This window comes from Prenolepis imparis, unplaced genomic scaffold, assembly GCF_030444845.1.
Source record: "Prenolepis imparis isolate NDT839.2.m4 unplaced genomic scaffold, iyPreImpa1.0 SCAF_1, whole genome shotgun sequence".
NCBI lineage: Eukaryota > Metazoa > Arthropoda > Insecta > Hymenoptera > Formicidae > Prenolepis > Prenolepis imparis.
The window spans coordinates 20223238-20241761 of NW_028141159.1; the positions used below are offsets into that span (position 1 = coordinate 20223238).

Below are 18524 nucleotides of genomic sequence, written 5' to 3' on the forward strand. Positions count from 1 at the left end.
TCGATATTGCTCTTACAAGAGATATTCTAATCGGCGCAATTTGGGAATGGAGGGAAGCGGTTTCTTCTTGGCAAGAATTGCGATAGTTTGCCGCGGGTATAAAACGCGACGAACGTCGGCGTTCCTGAACAATAACGTCGCTACCGGCGCAAGGTCATTGTGTAATGTCCGATGGAAATCGCGGAGTTCTCCGATCTTATAACGGCGAAAGGAAGGCTATAAAGCATAGGCAACTCTGTAAAAGAGGAGAGAAGGAACACAAGAATGCCTTGGCCACCCATCTTGAATTTCCGCCACGCTTTCTGAAACGTCGAAGCGTAGCAATGTATCTCAAATGTTACTTGATAAGGCATGTCCCGAGAGGGAAAGAGGCAATGATATCGATAATCGCGAGGAAAAATATTGTCACGATCACTCGGATAGTTTCAACGCTACAATGATTTCGATCTAAAGGTGCAAATGTTCTATAAATAATACGGGAGGAATGCAAAAGAAAAAATTATCTGACACTTAACGCTTGAACATGTTTTCACGTCTTTCTCTCTTGATACTATTTATCTTCTCGAATATTGACGCTTCCTCTCGGGAGAGCTCTTCTCCCCCTATATTTCAAATTTATTTTATCACTTCAACGACAGAAGTAAAAGGACAGAAGTAAAACAAGTTTGTGTGCATATATACGTATGTGTGATAAAGATCTCTCAAAATAGACGTTCATCGACGTTGTCGCGACTAGGGGATAACTCGAAACCCCGACCGCTCCTATGATATGCAGATACACGGTATATAATTAATATACGCGCGAGAGTATTATACGTACGTGTATTATACATACAACACGCAGGTATAAATCGTAAAAGGTAAAATGGTAGGAGGAGTTCGAGGCGAGCTGGATACTGGGATATAAAATAACTTGGCATAAGCGTCACGGAGAGCTGGTGTAACCAGCTAGCACGTAGATAAAAGAATCACGTGTGTACGCATGTGTGTGTGTGTATATATATATATATATTATCATATATATATGCGTATACATATATTACTGCGGACGTAAGAATTCGCTCGTGTCGGTGCCACGTCCTTGCGTTTCCTCTCGAATGAAGGAACGCCACTCCTCTCTCGTATACTCCACGCTTACGTTCACTTTCTACCCTTGCCAGAGTACATACGTACTCTGCCAGCTTCGTCGACGCTTCCCAGTGAACCCGCCTTCTATTCCGGTTGAGTCGCGACCGAACGGAAAACCCGATGCAATCGCGAGTCGCGTCTCGAGATTCTTCTTCCTATTTCCTCGTCGTTCGATACATTTTTACCACGTGTACGTATATACGATATCGCAGAAATGGCGACGCGGGAGGAAACGCCGCTTGTGAAATTCGCAGCTGATCTCTATCCGCGACGATGACAGGCAGTATAATAGTTTTCGAGCCGATCGGAAATGAATACGTGTGTATCTAAACGACGAGATCTCCGAAGCGGTATCTTTTTCGCTACGTAACTGTATCCGGATATTCGGTATACGATAGAAAAAACTGTCTATTTTTTATCTTAATTAGAAGAACGTCTTCAGCGCGATGCAAATAATTATATAAAAAAATATATTATTAAAATTTTATTGAAGAGAGATTCCTCTCCTCAAAGTTTCTTGATTTTCGAAATTTTTACTGCTATGCTATGTTAAAAAGGAAGAAAGAAATTTAATTTCTTTTGCATGTGAAATCGTAAAATATACTTTGATTCGAAATACACAAAAGTAATCAATTATCTCTAAAAGAGACTATCGCATCGTCCGATAACGTCGCGTGGACACTCGAGGGTATCGAGGCAAGTCCGTAGAAAACCGTGGAAAGGGCAGTAGCAGCCTCTCGTCCGACGACGTCGAGATCTTTGGCGCGGATAACGCGATCGTTGCGCACGTTGCTCCCAGGAGCGAGCGCGAGATCGCATCTCGCACGCGTGCGCGAGCTCCTAATGGGTTCTCCAACGCGATTTATAAACAACGCCGATCTCGATCTCTCGGACGACCCTTTACGAGGCAATTTCGCCGCGATAAGGTGTCACTCGAACGATCTATGAAAATTTACCCAGGAAGGGACCGACTGGTGGCGATGAACCAACCGACAACGACGGGGCATTTCAGCGCGAAAAAATCCGATCCCGGGCGATCGAAGCCTCGGTTAACGGTAATTTCCGTCCTCGAACATCGCGTTCGATTGACTTAATATGTAAATGCGCGATATAAATTGCAAATTACGATGGTACATGCGTGAGATACGACGCGCGCAGCTAAACTTTGCACATGAGAGGGGCCAGGACGTTCCATGTTTCCTTCCTGTTTACAAACGGAGATAAAAAAAAATGCGGCGTCGATTCAGTTTGGCGTAGGATTATGACAGAATTATGTAACTCTGTCTTGGGGGAGCGTTGGCCTCGTAAACATCTTTATTGATATTTTATTATCTTTCTTTTTTTTTGTGAGGAACGAAATTTATAGCTCTGCCACTTTATAATCTTTTCTTAATTTTCAAAAATTTACTATTTGGTTTTTTATACTACTATGTATATTAATGAATAATCGTATAAAGTTTGTATAAGTGTTGAAACAAGTGAAACTACTAATTTATAACAACGTCATCGCTTAATGGCGAGAAAATGTATATATATAAATGACTGTGAGAGATGTGGCGTGCCATTATTTCGCAAAAGAGAAAGACACAACTTTGTGAACTTTTAAAAAGAAGAGAGTGAAGGAAAAAGAAATACAACAGGACGAAAGGTCGCCAGATCGTTCCCTCAAGCGAACGGAGACAAAAGTGAACGTCTTTAGTATGACTGTATACGAAAGATAGAGAATGCAGAGCTTTTTTTTAATGCGATCAATAAAACGCATCTCATGATATAATTATATGAAATTCTTTTCCTTCTGTCGAAAGACATTTTTTTATCAAAGAATAATTTTCTTTTATATAATTGTATTTGATATACAATTATTTAAAAGAAAGTTATATTTTAGTAAAAAATTGTCTCTTAACAAAAGGAAAAGAATTTTATATATAATTATATATAAATATATTATATATACATAAAAATTATATGGTAAAAACCTATTAAGGGAAAAAATATAATAAAAAAGATTTCCGCGCATAATTTTTCTCTTTATAGAGCAAAAAATTAAGAACAGTCTAAGAGAAATAATTAATGCAAATTCGTGTAAAATGTAAATTTTATGAACCTCAGTTGAGATACTTTAGGATATCAATTTGCAACTACAAAACTCTTGAAAACTGATAAATTAACGCGCACGAGTCGCACTTCTCTTAATGCCACGTGTCATTTGTCTCTGCAAAGCCGCTTGCATGAATATACGGCGCCTCCTCTTATAAAAGCTCAGATGGGTCATCGGACGAAAACAGACGTCTATAGCTATTTTTAGGGTCCCTTTATTCCACCCGTGGTGGTATATTCCTACCTTGAGATCGTTACTGGGTTTCAGTTAGTACGAAGTACGAAGATTTGTTGTTTCTCGCGCTGACTCTCGAATTTCTACGAAAATGTACCTTTGAAAGGTTTCGCGATCCGTGTTTTACGTCGCTCTAAAATGACTTCAAAAATCCGGATTCATTTAGTAGACGGTAAAAGAAATCGATTATCATTTTTACTTACCAAGAAATAAAAAATTTGATTGTCTACTTAATATCTATCTCGTTAAAAAGTTATCGTCACACGCATACGTTTTTATTTTCATAAATTAATATCTAATTTTTAAATCGTTGAAGAGAAGTACAGTAAAATCTAATTAAATAAAATGAAAAAAATATAATTCTTTAGTCATATTTAGATTTCTTTCTTTGTCGCAATTTAAAATTATATTGCAGTTATTTAAATATACGAAAAAGATACAACAATACGACTTACAATTAGCTGTTTGCATTGTACATTATTTTGCTATATCGTGCAAATGACTCAACATTGTGCAATATTTAGCATTAATACAATACTATCCCTCAAAAAAGAACGTAAACGAGATTATAAACTAAAAGACTTGCATTTTCATACAACTTTGCATTACTTATTTTTTTCAGATTATCCTCGACTTTCTGCCTTATAAAGAGAAAAAGATCGATGCGCGAAATGCATCGTAAAATTATTTATTTTTAGCCGAGCATATATAACTGGCATGTATGTGTCGTGCGTAAAAATTAATTTTCATATCGTGCGATATCTTTACCGTTTAACCGTTCGTCGGGGAAGAGGAAGAGAAAGGGAATTTACGATAGCCCGATGAAATAGGCAGTTAACGAGCTCTTCGTTTAATTAGAATCCGCGTCTGTTCGTAATGTACTGTCGGCGCCGTGGCGGACTTGTGCGCCACTTTCAACAAATTACAATGTTCGGTGACATTCTTCTACGAGCGGACGGTAGAACCCGTTACAGGCCTCGACAAATTGCGAAATTGCTAATCATGTGAATTGCATTAATTCATTTCGTTCGTGGCGCCGTCGTCTCTGCTTGGAATGTTCCTAGACTTGGGATTATTTTCATTACCAGTTCATTTTCGATCGCTTAATTATACGGATACGCGTGTAGATTGTAATATTAAAATTTAATTTATTTAATTGTTATATTTATTAAAAATGCATCCAAGTCATAATTGTCTGTTGAAAAAATTGTAAGCCCAGTTTTATTTTATGATAATTTTTCATGATTTTATTTTTAAAAAATATATAAACATAAGGTACGCGAACAGTTGCCAAATTAAATTATGGATAAAACTAATGTGCATAAAAATTTAATTTTTGTATACATTTTTACTCGTCTGACTTTATATCACTATAATCTTTAAATCTAATGACTCCAATGGAATTAACATGAATTAACTCAAATATAGAATATAATAAAGAATTCTCGTTTCTGTTTTTCCGCGCGAGGAGAGCTTCGAAGACGAGATTATTCAGAACAGTCTGAACAGTACCAAACAGAGCAGAAAACACGCGTCCCGGTGGAGCTCGTATACAAACCAAGTTTACCATCGGAAGAAGGCTGCTGTCTACCGTAAATTTTAGTACGTCATCTCCGAGGAACGGCCTCGTCCCACAACCGGCACTAAACTCTTTTACGAGCCAGGCTGCAGCTACGGCGGGGCCGTTCCTGGATGTCGTTGACTTGTTTTTCCCGTCCTCGTCCTTCCTCGGGTAACGTTTGTCGAGCCAACAGTCGAGGAGGGTAAATAAAATCGTTCGGGAATCCTCTGAGATCGTTCCGAGAACGCGTTCGGATCTTTCCTTTCACTCGCGCGAAGATAATCTGGCTCGATATCAGGAAGGAGGAAGTCGAGAACTCGCGCGGAACTGACGATTATTTAGTGCAACGCATTGATAGGTAAGATGGGATGAATGTACTTCACGCGATGCATCATCTTTTTTTTTTCGTCGCTTTTAAAAACAATGAGTCATACACGAGTAGAAGTGACCGCAAGCAAATGTGCACTTGGCAAAATACAAGCAGAAATGTTTAAAGTATTCGTTCATTCTTCTATTTTCTTTATTAATAATAATCGTTTATTTTGATGAATGAATTTGTTGGTATCGATGCAGTGTGAGCTGTATATTATATATAAATTGCGTAACTTAATTCTCTGCCGCAAAAAAAAAATCTCAAGTACGAATAAAGATATGACTCGTCCCGGACGATAGATTCAGCAGTTGTATTTTACACGCGAGCTGCTCCCAAGCATGCATAATGAAACGATACTCTTGCATGTACCAAACATCTTTGACATTGTACCTCCGCCCGCGCGCCGCGTTTGCTTATATCTGCCCAAACTCATATCTTATCCGCATTACGTTATCAAGGTAAACGAGGTAAATTTACGGCCAATTTGCATAGCTATTAAACGTGGTATACGAGCGATCATATATATGCATTCGCGTGTTTTATATCTTTTAAAGATATTTCAAATAAATTATCAACGATGGTATATAATCCCTCCCTTAGAATATAATATAATATTCTAATAGATTAATAATATTACTGATAAATTTATACAATAAATATAATTATTATATGTAAAAATTTTATAAAAAAATATATTAATTAGTTTGATTAACGATATATTTTAATGACATGGCAGTCTAAAGATTCTGTTAACTGTGGGTTCTCTCACTCATTGTCAATCTAGTCTTCTAAACACATTCTTATAAAAATATCCCTGATAAATGTATATGACGGCATGAATTTCTAATTATCTGATTATCTGATATGCACTATTTATTCTCAAGCTAATTCCTATGCTCTCGCGGGAAGAATCCGCCAGTGCCGGATCGTTTCGAGTTGAATATCGGAGATCTTTACGATCTCCTCGCTACCTGATAGCGAGAAGCTGGTGCAATACTAACTCCAAAAATATATATTGCTAGCCGGGAGGGCATGACGTTCCGTGATCTTGCTCATATTTCGGTCTAGGATAAATGCAGACCGGAGAAACACATCGTAAAGAGAGAAAGAGAGAGAGAAAGAATACACGTGCGCGCCATATGTCGCAACCGCGTGTTATTTTTTTCGTACGTGCCGAACCTTGAACTGTCGAATGCGTAGTCTCTCGGCGATATAAGTAGTTACGCACGATCGATGCCGAGACGTGTCTGCGATCAATCGGAAATCGTAAACGAGAATTCGAGCGTGGCGCGGCGTCTCGCGATCAAAACCAGCTCCAGCTTCTCCGCCCCCGTATCGCTTGTATTAATAGTTCACGCTTTGGCAATTTGCCTATCGCTCCCTTTCATTCATGTTCCTGTTGCCCTGTGCTAGTAAGGATAAATATAAACCTAGAATATGGCGATCTTGTTCAACAAGGAGCACCGCTGAGATTCCGAAATATGTATGTAAGAAAAAAAAGACTAGAGCTTTGCTGAACTGCACGGAAATTAATGTAAAAAGATGTATGATTTCGAAAACAATTTAATTTTAATTTGGTAAAAAGATATTTAAAATTAATTTAAAAGTTACTTGACGGAATAAAAAATTTGATAATACATGTGATACTATGATATAAATAGATGTAGAATCGATGATTCCAGCATCGTTTTTATATCGATTTGTCGCAATCAATATTATTATTATTAACAATAGCTAAACTATATTTAATGATAGTATGATGAACTTGGTATATATGTATATAAAGAAATTAATTATAAAGTGATCATCTCTCTCATCGTAAATGAAAAAAATAGATTTAATAAATTAATATGTTCGATTGCTATTGTGCTTCTAAAGTTAATTTCATTGTTCTTTCGTCTCTTTCGATTCGAAAGTAACCTTTCCTAGTAATTTTCATCAAGGATAACAACTGAAATATGCAAACACACGAGACAATTTTTATGCCGGATGTATGTACATTTGTGTTAAAAAATCGCTCTTTCGTAATTCATAAGACCTGCATTCTCGGTTTTCACGTAATATACTTTCTCTTTCCCTTATAGCGACGATTACACATTTCATAAGTAATTTAACCTTTAACAGCTTAACACTTGGACAAGTGTCAGTTGTTACAAGTATTACATCTTAATATCTCATATATGTGTCTTTTTATATATTCTAAAAGTAAATAAATTAAATATCTGTAAAATGTCTTTCTTTAAGAAAAAAAAATATTATAAATAAAATAAAAACAATAAAATAAAGGCATAAATTTAAATATATTAAATAATATTAAATAAAAGAATTATCAAATAATATATACATTATTTTATTAAAATTACGACGTAATGCGAAACATTTTACGATTTTGGATTATCGATTAACTTTGTAACAAGATAAAAAAAAATGTCTAACGTGTGTTCTATGTTTAACTTTATTTTATACCGCGTTGCACGGTTTAATTTTCATTGTAGAGAAAGGACTTTCGTTACAAAATGTTCAAGAATGGGGTGGGCGAGCGATTTCTATAGCGTGCCACTAGATGCTAATTACGTTGTACTATCCGATCGGACAGAGACGATATAATCGCCTTCGTAAACTGGATAAATCGTAATTAACGCAATGCAATTTCAGTCTCAACTATTGTACACAAGGAACGGATGCATGGCGTAACGTCGAATGTAGGCCGTCGAAATCTTTTTTTCTCTTTTTTTTTTACAATCCGATACGCGACCACACGTCCATACGGATCACGTGTCGGAGCGTTATAAGGTTGCAGTATAATACAATTAGACTCATTGAGGTATCCCCTTCGAGCGCGTAAAACCAGCAGCGAATCTCGTCAGATATTTTTTTTATACGATGTGTATGATTTTATATTTATCATTAAATTGCAAATATCTTTGAGATCCCCCCCAGATAAATGTGGTAAAATTAAAAAACTCACAACACAGAAATGTCAAAGCGACAACAAAGTCGCACATCTAATCATCGGGTCAAAAAATATATCATTTTATAAATGAGAAAATATTTTTTAGGAGATATATAACAGTATTTTATATGTCAAGTCTTCATCTTTATTTTTTAGATAGGCGGACGGAGCTCTCTAATAATTAAGCTATGAATATTAAGCTTGTAAATAGAGGTTTTGCTTTATGAGCACAATGTGCACTATTTCGCAATAAGATTACAGATATCCGACGGTGATATAATTGTAGCACAGTGTTAATTTTCCGCGGTCGTATTTGACGACATTGTCGCATAATAATATATCGCAAAACTTACCGTAAGTAGAAGTGGAAATGAGTTTTCACCGTGCTGTAGAAACTAGAGCGGAACGAGCTGAAGAAGCGGACCGACGTGAGATTTACCGTAAGATGTCCTTCCCTTTGTCGTTCTTATGCTGTATGCATCCTAGAAAGATACAAAAAAAATATTATGCTTATAAAGTTCCGTATATCGAAGTGGCACTAAAAATTAAATTAAGGATATCTTAAAAAACATTCAATATTGTGATTTTTAATAATTAATTAAAAGATCGAGTTTTTATGTTTTGTATAACTACATTTAAAAATAATAAATAATTTTTGGTAAGGAAAAATATATATTTATTACTGAAGTCAGGGATTGTTAGTGTAAACTGACAATTATAATAAATAGAAGAAAATCTGATTAGCTAGTTAAATTATTTCTCCCTCATCTCTCTAATTTCATGCCTCACTGGATCATATACACGGAGATTTGTCCGCGAGCAAAATAAGTTCCCCCAAACAGTTTGTTTTCATCTCCGAATCGCGAGTGTCTACATTTTCTCGCGGAAAAAGAGAGAACGTGTATTTTTTTGCGAAGGAGAGACTAAGGCGTAACCGCCGTCAATTTTGCATTCGGAGTCTGGATTTCGAACAAGCTCGCGAATCTCGCGAAATTCGCGATCCCGCCGACGCGATGCTACGTCCGATTAATCTTTGCGCGTGCCAGCAGCCGGGGAACGTCTATTTATTGCCGTCGCGCGCCAAGGATGCGGACAGTTTCCTGGTTCAAGTGCACCCCGAAGAACGTATCGCGCGCCCAGGAATTTAGACGACACTTCGAAACGACCTCCGTACGCGAGATACTCCGTCGTCTCATCGAGATACGACGAACACGCGCTATGCATATTTGTACAATGAGCATTTATGGCACCGAGACGCGATGCAAACGACTGCGATGACGCCCCGACCTCATGCCTTCATTGAATATCTACCGTTCTCTCTTCTTCTCTCTCTGTTTCTCTTTACTTATAATTAGCGTTCGTATTCTACCGCGATGCATATGCTACGCGTGTAACGGCACTGACAAGTCATCGTACAATGCATATACGAGTGTCTTTTCTTTTCTCTTGTTCTTTTCGTGTATAGAAGCACAAGATAGTATCGTAATATATAGTCACGTAGAGCTGCGCGTCTGCAAGGGCAACACAATACAACTAAATGAAGTAATTTATATATAGTTGCTGATTATCAAGAAAGTAAGAGTTTACATAAATTTTAATTATAGTACCCGCGAGAAATATGTGATTTATTATTTTCTTTCATTTTATTTCGATATAAACTTTGTACGAGATTATCATGAAGCTCATCCAACTTATCCAATTTCAAGAAAGCTATAAATAAGTATAACGAAGAGAGAACTTTTTTGCAAACTTGAAAAAAACAAATATATATTAAAAAATTCTATAAACAATTCATAAATAGAGTTGGTAAATTTGTTTTGTCACCAAGTTTGTACGCATAAACCTATGATGCTATGAAAATCACGTTTCTTTGTAAAAATCGATTGTTCGAATTCGCATTGTCTTGAATTGCAAGAAGGCACCTCTGCCGGGGCCGAGGAAGATTTATCCCTCTATCGCTCTAATTGAGTTCTCTCTGAGACGAGACCCGATCGCGATGTAAAGCACGCACCCGATATCGGGATGCTCATCCGTCGTTCAGTCGCGTGGCCCGCGCGAGAGGCAGCTTCAAGCATCGCGCACAGCGGCGACGGCCTCCTCTCTTTCTCCCAAGGGAAGAGGGCATCGCCCTGACCGTGACCTAGCCACCGCTCTCCACGGGCGAACAAACATACACGTACATACGAACGTACACAACATCCATCCTCTGCGCCACGATCGACGCGCGAGCGGCCAGTTTGTACGCTCGGACACAAACATACACGCGTGTGCGTACCATCGAAGGTATACTCCATCGTACTCTGTTTATCGTCGAAAACCCAATGAAACAATTCGCGTACGATTTTGATCAAGTATATGTCGTGTGATTATATGATGTGATTTTTGTCATACAAATTTTTAGATTTTTTTTATTAAAAAAAAGATATATACATATCTCTTATATATAATAATTATTATAATATATATTATAATATATATATTATAATAAATAATTTTATAAAAAAATAAATATATATATACAAAGTTCAGATTTTTTTAAACAGACGCTCTGGTGAATGTAATTTATATTCATATATCATTGAACTGCATTGAATTATCTTAAAAATCATAATGGATCTCTTGTTCCTAGATTTTTACACTTGGTTTATAAATAAGCCAAAGGAATATTAGAAAATTTTCACGAAATAACCGAGAGATGCGTTTTAAAGATGCGGGATACCTGCTACCCGCTGCTCCATCGTATTTCTAAAATATACACACATATATGCAGGTTTGGGAGAAGGAGCACTTACGATCACGCGATCGAGCCCTCGAGAACCGTGTCTATGCGTGCGTACAGGTCGTATGGCAAAGGCCCGCATGCGAGTCCCTGGACCGACAGCGAAACCGGCCCAGCTTCTATGTTATGGCGAGAGCTAGCTACCTTCGCACATTTGCAAGTTGCTCTCCTCTGCGATATTTCGTCGTGGATTTACCGTGAGACGTCTCAGCTTAAGCAGCGTCTCTTACATAAGCGCGTTATAAATTCCCATCTCCTTCCTTTTTTTATTCTTAATGGCGCATTAAGCGCACCTCTACATCTTAAACATCTCGCCACGTGTGACATCAGAAGCAGGGAGAAATACACGCGAATATAATTCTTGCAGCTTATGCCCATGCGAATAATCTTTTTTTTTTCTCAACGATGCTGTTCTGCTTCGATAAGTCGGCTTGTAAGATACGACAGAAATTCCGCATCCGTTGTGAAACGATTTTCTAAGGCGGCCCATAGGTTTATCTAGATTTCGAATTATTTTGACAAGTATAATAATATCATATATTCGTAAGCATCGTACGTTTAAATCTTATGCTTTTGCATAATAAATTGACCTAACAAGATTTGTGTATATATCAGTATCTTTTATTTATTTTATTTTATTTATTCCCGGATTATATTAATTTGTTATATATGGTGTCATTTATGACGTGGCGTATATATTATAGTTTAAGACACGTGTCAATATTAAAGATTCTCAATAAGCAAGTACTAATAAAACTTAACGTAGAAAGTAGTTCTATATAATATATGCCGGTAAAGATCAACCATAGATAAATTGGACGATTCTATATGAAAGCGGCAGCACATGGGTTGGCGTTTATAGTTTATGATGATCAAAGTGCTCGATGACCGTAAAACACCCTGACATAGTTTAATAAAAGCCGACCGACACTGATCTCGGTAGCATAAAGTAATCTTTTTATGCACCATAAAATGATACGGTGGCTCTTCCTCGCATCGAAAAAAATAAAAATATAGACGAAAAAATGTCGCGATGTCTCACAAAAAAAAAGTTATTTTATTCGTTGCGTCTCGATCAGCCTTGATCTTAATATGAAAATATTTATTCACGTGTTACTTTAATGTTTATCGTATCGATGCAGTCTTCTGAATTGTATACATTTGCATCGACACGGATATAAATGACAGACTAAATATCCCGCTACGATTATGCAACAATGATTATCTGTTGCGGGGTCGTTTATAATAAACTAACTGGCGATAATCTCTCGGAGTAAAAATTACTTTAATAATCAACACGTCGAGATGATAATTAAGAAAGCAGCTTTGCAGCAGAATTTTATTAATTTTTACTTAATATTAATTACTTTGTAGTCATGTTTTTTTCGCAAATATTTTTCGCGAATGCTGAAATCCGGTTGACTTTTGGGTATAAAAAGAAAAGGGATGATGCGAAAAAAAAGGATAAACGCGTACGCGTATAAAAACACGTCTTGTAGAAGTTGTAATAATGGAGATTATTTTGGCGAATTTATATACCATACGATTCGGAAAGCTTTTTAGATGCGCTTGCGCGCACTGAATAGCAGCGATGGTATTTTCAGAACGTATATGCGACCGCAGCTGCAATTCCGCAGACATCCACTACAATATGATATACCAAAATGCCAACGCCATGCATTGTGCGATATTTCTTGAAATTTAAGGAAGATTTAGATGCATTTTGCGGTGACTGTTTTAATTAATTAGTTTTAATTTCAATTTATAGAGAACGTTTGACACAACAATGAGCATGAATGTGTCTATTATATCTCTTTTTATTCACTTGGCTCAAATTAATTTGCTTGTGCAATGTTCCTTTACAATGACTTTATCTTTGTTCTTCACAATATTCAGTATATATCGAAAATAGTTCCGGCTTTTTTATTTTTAATGTGATTTCTCGAATACATGTAGTCTCTCATAAAGTTTTTGTTCCTATAATGATTGAAAAACTCACTGAACACGCGATATCATCATTGCGGTATCCATTATACATTTAACAACACTTTAATTATATATTTTTGCGCCGCGAGCATTAAAAATCATGCCAATCATCCTTTAGTATTATAAGTTGCCACAAGAGAAGCACGATGAAAAAAATTACATTTAAGTTCAGCGGACGGAGATAATCGGATCGGACTCTCTCTCTGCGCAGTTTAATACCACGCGCGCGGTCTCTTAGATAAACCAAATAAAATCGCTGGTGAAAAACAGACTGTTACGTGCGCGAGCCACACGGACAGAAATATCCAGCCTTGACTTCTTCGCGATCCTCGTGTCGATTTCCTTCTCTGAAGATTACATTCTCGCGTCTCTCGCTCCAGAACTGCTTTGAGAGGCTTGTTTGCTTCGCTTCGAACGATCTGCGGCGAGACAGAGAGAGAGAGAAAGAGGAGCGACTCATCTCCGCGCGTTTGCATGCATGCATGCGATGTCATTGAAGTGACCGCGCGTGTCATAGGTATCATAGGAATTCTATCTGACTGACGCGCGATGCAATCGGACGTATCGAAGGGTACGCGACATGTCCCGTCGTGGTTATTATCAGCGAACATGTCTCGCGATCTCTGCTGTACCGTGAATAACGGCAAGGTCATCAAGAAAAATATGATTTCAATCGCTTGAAGAGTCTTCAGAGCGTATCTAAAAATTGAGACTGGAGATGTTCTCTTAAAATGCCTTTATTTAAGAAAAATGTATGTTTTTTTTATATCATTGGAATAAGTTTATATATTTAAGAAATATGTATCATGTTCTATATGCATAAAAATCATGTTCTATGTGATAGAAATTTGTAAAATATATATTAAACAATTTTAAGAATTAATTTTTTTATTGCAAACTTGTTAATTTACTGTCAGAAGAAAATGATACATATATTTTTGAATAAAAATTTTCGGAAATAACACACATATGGCAGATGTGACGTGCGAGCATAAACAGAATATAATAATATTCGTGTGCAAGATAATAAACATTCGCAGATTCAAGATAAGCATTTGCTATAGATGAAGGTTCAACTTAAAATTGATTTGTGGCTAGAACAAACACAAGCGCGCAATACGCGCCCGCCATTCCTCGATTTTATATAAAAAAGAATGATAATTTTATATAAAGTTTGTTTAAACTTGATTAATATTTTTTGACAGAAATCAGCTGATTAAAACGTTAATTTGCTAATTAAATTTTCAAATAAAAATGTTATAAAAATTAAAATTATAATACATTTAAAATACTATGTTATAATACTTTAAACTCGAATAATATTTTTTGACAGAAATCAGCTGATAACTGTCAAAAAATATTAATCGAGTTTAAAGTACTATATCATTTTATTTAAAACATATTATTTTATAATTTTTATTATACGTACTATTAATTTCAAATTTAATTAACAAATTAACGTTTTAATCAGCTGATTTCTGTCAACAAATATTAATAAAGCGTTAATTTGCTAATTAAATTTTAAAATAATAGGTTATAAAAATTAAAATAGTAATATGTTGTAGATAATATGTTATAATGCCTTATCTGCGATTAATATTTTTTGACAAAAATCAGCTGATAACTGTCAAAAAATATTAATACAAAAAGTTTAAACAAACTTTATATAAAAATATCATTCTTTTTTATATAAAATCGAGGAATAGCGCTAATAAATAACGATAAATATATACAATCGACAGGTTTTACTGTTTTATTATTATTTAATGGTGTAAATTTCCTAATTATATTAAATGTTTTCTATTAACCTTTAGCACTTATTTTGGGCAGGAACAAGACATAGGATGGGCCGAGTCGTGCAAAGAGGTGTCGTTCAACATTGAAGGGGAGGAGTATATCTTAAAAAAGCGAGAGAAGCAGGAGAGCGTGAAGAATGCCTGCTTCATCGCAAGCCGCCGCAACCGAGCGGCGAAACGAAAGGACGGTCAGTATTCGTTATATTTTTAATGAATTATTATGCAATATACATATAATCCATATATGTATAATCCACGATTCACAAAAATAATTATTCTGTAAAATTCTTTAAAACGAGATAAATTTTGTACAGAGTACAAAAATTTTACAATTAAAAATTTTCGATACACTTTAAATCTATCTATTTTTACGGAAATTTATTTCACACTTTAACAAACAAATATTATTTACTTTACATATAAGTTTTTAATATTTTACGATTCCAAATTTTGTTGTGATATCGTGATATATTAAATATAAAAAATTGTAATCTTCTCCACTCTCACAGCTAACGCACGAACCACCGAAATTAAAAACTACATTGAAAACGCCTCCTAAGCAAGCAACGAATCCTTTACAATTCGTCAAGGTCGGACCATGTTCACTGTATCGAAGCGCGCAAGAGCAACTACAAAAGGTTCAAGAAGTAAAGAAGATCAAACAGGAAGTCCGCGATGATCCCGAAGATTGGCAATCGGTAAGCCTCTACTTGATACATATCTTTTTTAATAAAAAGGAATTGATATTCCGATTACAATTTAATAACTTCTATTCACATACGATAGTCTTTAATTCATACTATATAATTAACCAATGATGATTAGCCAATTATGAACTGTTAATATTTATTCTGGCTTAAAAATATATTTTGTATGTATAAAATTTTTTTCCTGAACTTTGCTTTCTTTTTTTCTTATTAATTTTTTTATTGAAATATAAGATGTTATATAATAGATTAAAATACTTATTAACTCATTATTTATTAGTAGCTCATATAAAATTTACAAAGACACTTCAAATCTTTTATTGAAATTAAACTAAAAATCTATTTATTTCTTATATTTGAATTTGTTTATAAAGAATTAAATTAAATTAAAGACTAATACAACTTTTTTTAGTAACAAAAGCAACATTCTATCCGTAGAATTTAGATAACTGGAAGAGTAGCCGGAGGAAGCGACAGGAACATATAATCGAGCGAGTGGTGGAGGTGAAGAAACTCGAGTTGGAAGAACATGATCGTCAGCGTCGTCGGAACAAAACGTTTTCGGAAATGATGGAAGAACGCGGTAATAGAGGTCGCAAGCTGAGCATCAGTCTGGCTATGTACAACGACGAGGACGCGAACGATCTCAGCGACCTTGGAATCGGTACCAGCAGCGGCAAGAGCTCGATCAGCGGCGATACGCATGACGACACGCATAGTGTTCTGGTAAGTCTATCTATTTAAATACGTGCAACATTTTGCATTCGATTCACTTTTATCGAAGGACAATTTAATCTATCGACACATTGATTCTATATGAATATTTTCAAACTTTATTTACAAATTATTTATTAATTTAAACAGTTTTTTTGACAAGTGCAAAATTCATCATTGCACGAAACGTTAATTCACTTCTTTTTATTATAAATTTGTTAATCTGCGTAGAGAAGTGTAGGCTTGTGAATTCAAAATTTAATCATCGAAATCTTGCTAAAATATATTAATTTACGTTAAGTGTGCACGTGATCGCTGTATATTCATTTGTTTACATCATATACACGCGTTTCTTATAAATATTTATTTAGTTTTAAATTGTTGCTTATCGATTGATATAATGTTTCTCAATTTTATATGTACGAAAGGTGAGATAATAAAAGGATAGATTAACGGGAAAAAACTTAAGACAGAATTTTTCTACTGCGGAAAATTTTTAAATATTTATCGTCACAGCTATCATTTGATCGAGATAATATTACTATCGCTTGTTAAATTTTAGAGTGACAGGGACAGTGAGATCGAGAAGAGCCACTCGGACGGTGATTCATCCACGATGTCAACAACGGCGACAACAGTCGCGACCACATCAGGAATAGCAACAATTACATCGTCGACAACAACAGCAATGACGACAATAACGGAAGCCACCACGACGATGCCGACGGCGACTACGACAGTGACGTCGGCGACGTCGGCAACGTCCACTCCGACGAGGAAAGTATTCAGTGATAGTTTTCACGGCAGTCACAATCATAACCAGGAGTACGATTCCGCTACTACCGCGACATTGAGCTCACCCGAACCGGAAGAATACACGTACGAAGGCGCCATTCGCGGTTACGTCTCGAGGGTGGCACAAAATATACCGAGAAGGTCTTTAACCGGGATCGATTCCAAGCTAGAGGCGGCCAAGTCGTCGATGAACGGTTCCAAGACGAGCTTGAACGACGACAGCAACAAGTCACCGCTATCGGTGGTAAAGGTGGACATACTCAAAAGACGCGAAGTGTTCGAGAAGGCGTCACAGAAGAGCAGTGACAGCAAGACGAACAACAGGTTATCCGGTGACTTCACCGGCACGAAATCGATCAAAGAGAGGCTGTCGAGTCTCGAGAGGCAAAAATACGAGACCGAGAACGGCGACAAAACTGCCAACAAGGCGCTTAATCGATTGTCCGGCGATATGAGTTCGATTCGGGAGAGGCTGACACATTTGGAGAAGCAAGCTTCGGAGCGAGAGAACAAGAGTTCCGTTCACCGCAAGCTTAGCACGGAAGATCTGGAGACGGTGAGGCCACTTAGAGAAAGATTATCTACTCTAGAAAAATACAGCAGCAGCGACGAGTCCTCGGTACCGACGAACGAGTCGCGCTCGCGTAATAGCGAGTTAACCACCAGGACGATCAAGGATCGCTTCAGCACATTCAACGACGCTGCTAGGAACAAGGACGCGACAGACAAACGTGGGCCCGCACATGTCGGCAAACACCCGCTCTGTTTTCGAGATCAAGAGAACAGGGTTGACACGTCAACGCCCAGCGAGAGGAGCTCGTCGCCCGATTCTGAATACCGTGTACCTCGTGCAGTCTTCCACAGGAGTTTGGATTCCCTGGACGCCGACGCGTCCAGCGGACCTGATACCTTCGAGCGCGTGCAGAGCCTCGAAGAGCTCGATTACGGACGGCGATATCCCGCCTCATCGTCATCCGCGGAACTTTTGAACGATACGGACCGCGAGGATTCAGGTATCCACACCGCGGATGTGAGCTGCTCAGTCAGCCAGGCGGACGAACCGATCGACGAGGAGATCGTGCATCATACCGGTGCAACCGTCGAGACAAGACGAGAAGTCATCGTCGAGGAGAGGGTTAAGCTACTTCCATCATCTACTACTTCCACCATCCAGGAGGATACGTCAGCGTCTAGCATGGCGGTCGAAGCGTCGAACGATATCACGACGGCCACTCATTCGCAGTTTACCAGTCCCCGGGAGGCAGTAGCGGTGAATAAGGTGAGTGAAATATTAGTATTTGTGGAATTCCGAATATACGAAATAAAGGGTGTGTGAAGTTGGAACCTTTATGTTATGCTATCATAGTTCTGTTAAGAGTTCTGAGTTATTTAGAATCATA

The 18524-nt window shown here is 37.0% G+C and overlaps 1 protein-coding gene across 5 annotated transcripts in view; it reads left to right on the plus strand.

Annotated features, from left to right (window-relative positions):
- The window catches only part of Smash (smallish), a 57233-nt gene that overhangs the window by 24548 nt on the left and 14161 nt on the right, over positions 1–18524 (plus strand). For all 5 annotated transcript variants that reach the window (XM_083036681.1, XM_083036700.1, XM_083036691.1 and 2 more), the window contains exons 2-5: positions 14943–15096; positions 15418–15606; positions 16054–16341; positions 16892–18403. In XM_083036681.1, coding sequence (XP_082892807.1) covers positions 15046–15096; positions 15418–15606; positions 16054–16341; positions 16892–18403 — 2040 coding nt within the window. In that variant the 5' untranslated portion in view covers positions 14943–15045. The remainder of the gene's footprint in view (positions 1–14942; positions 15097–15417; positions 15607–16053; positions 16342–16891; positions 18404–18524) is intronic.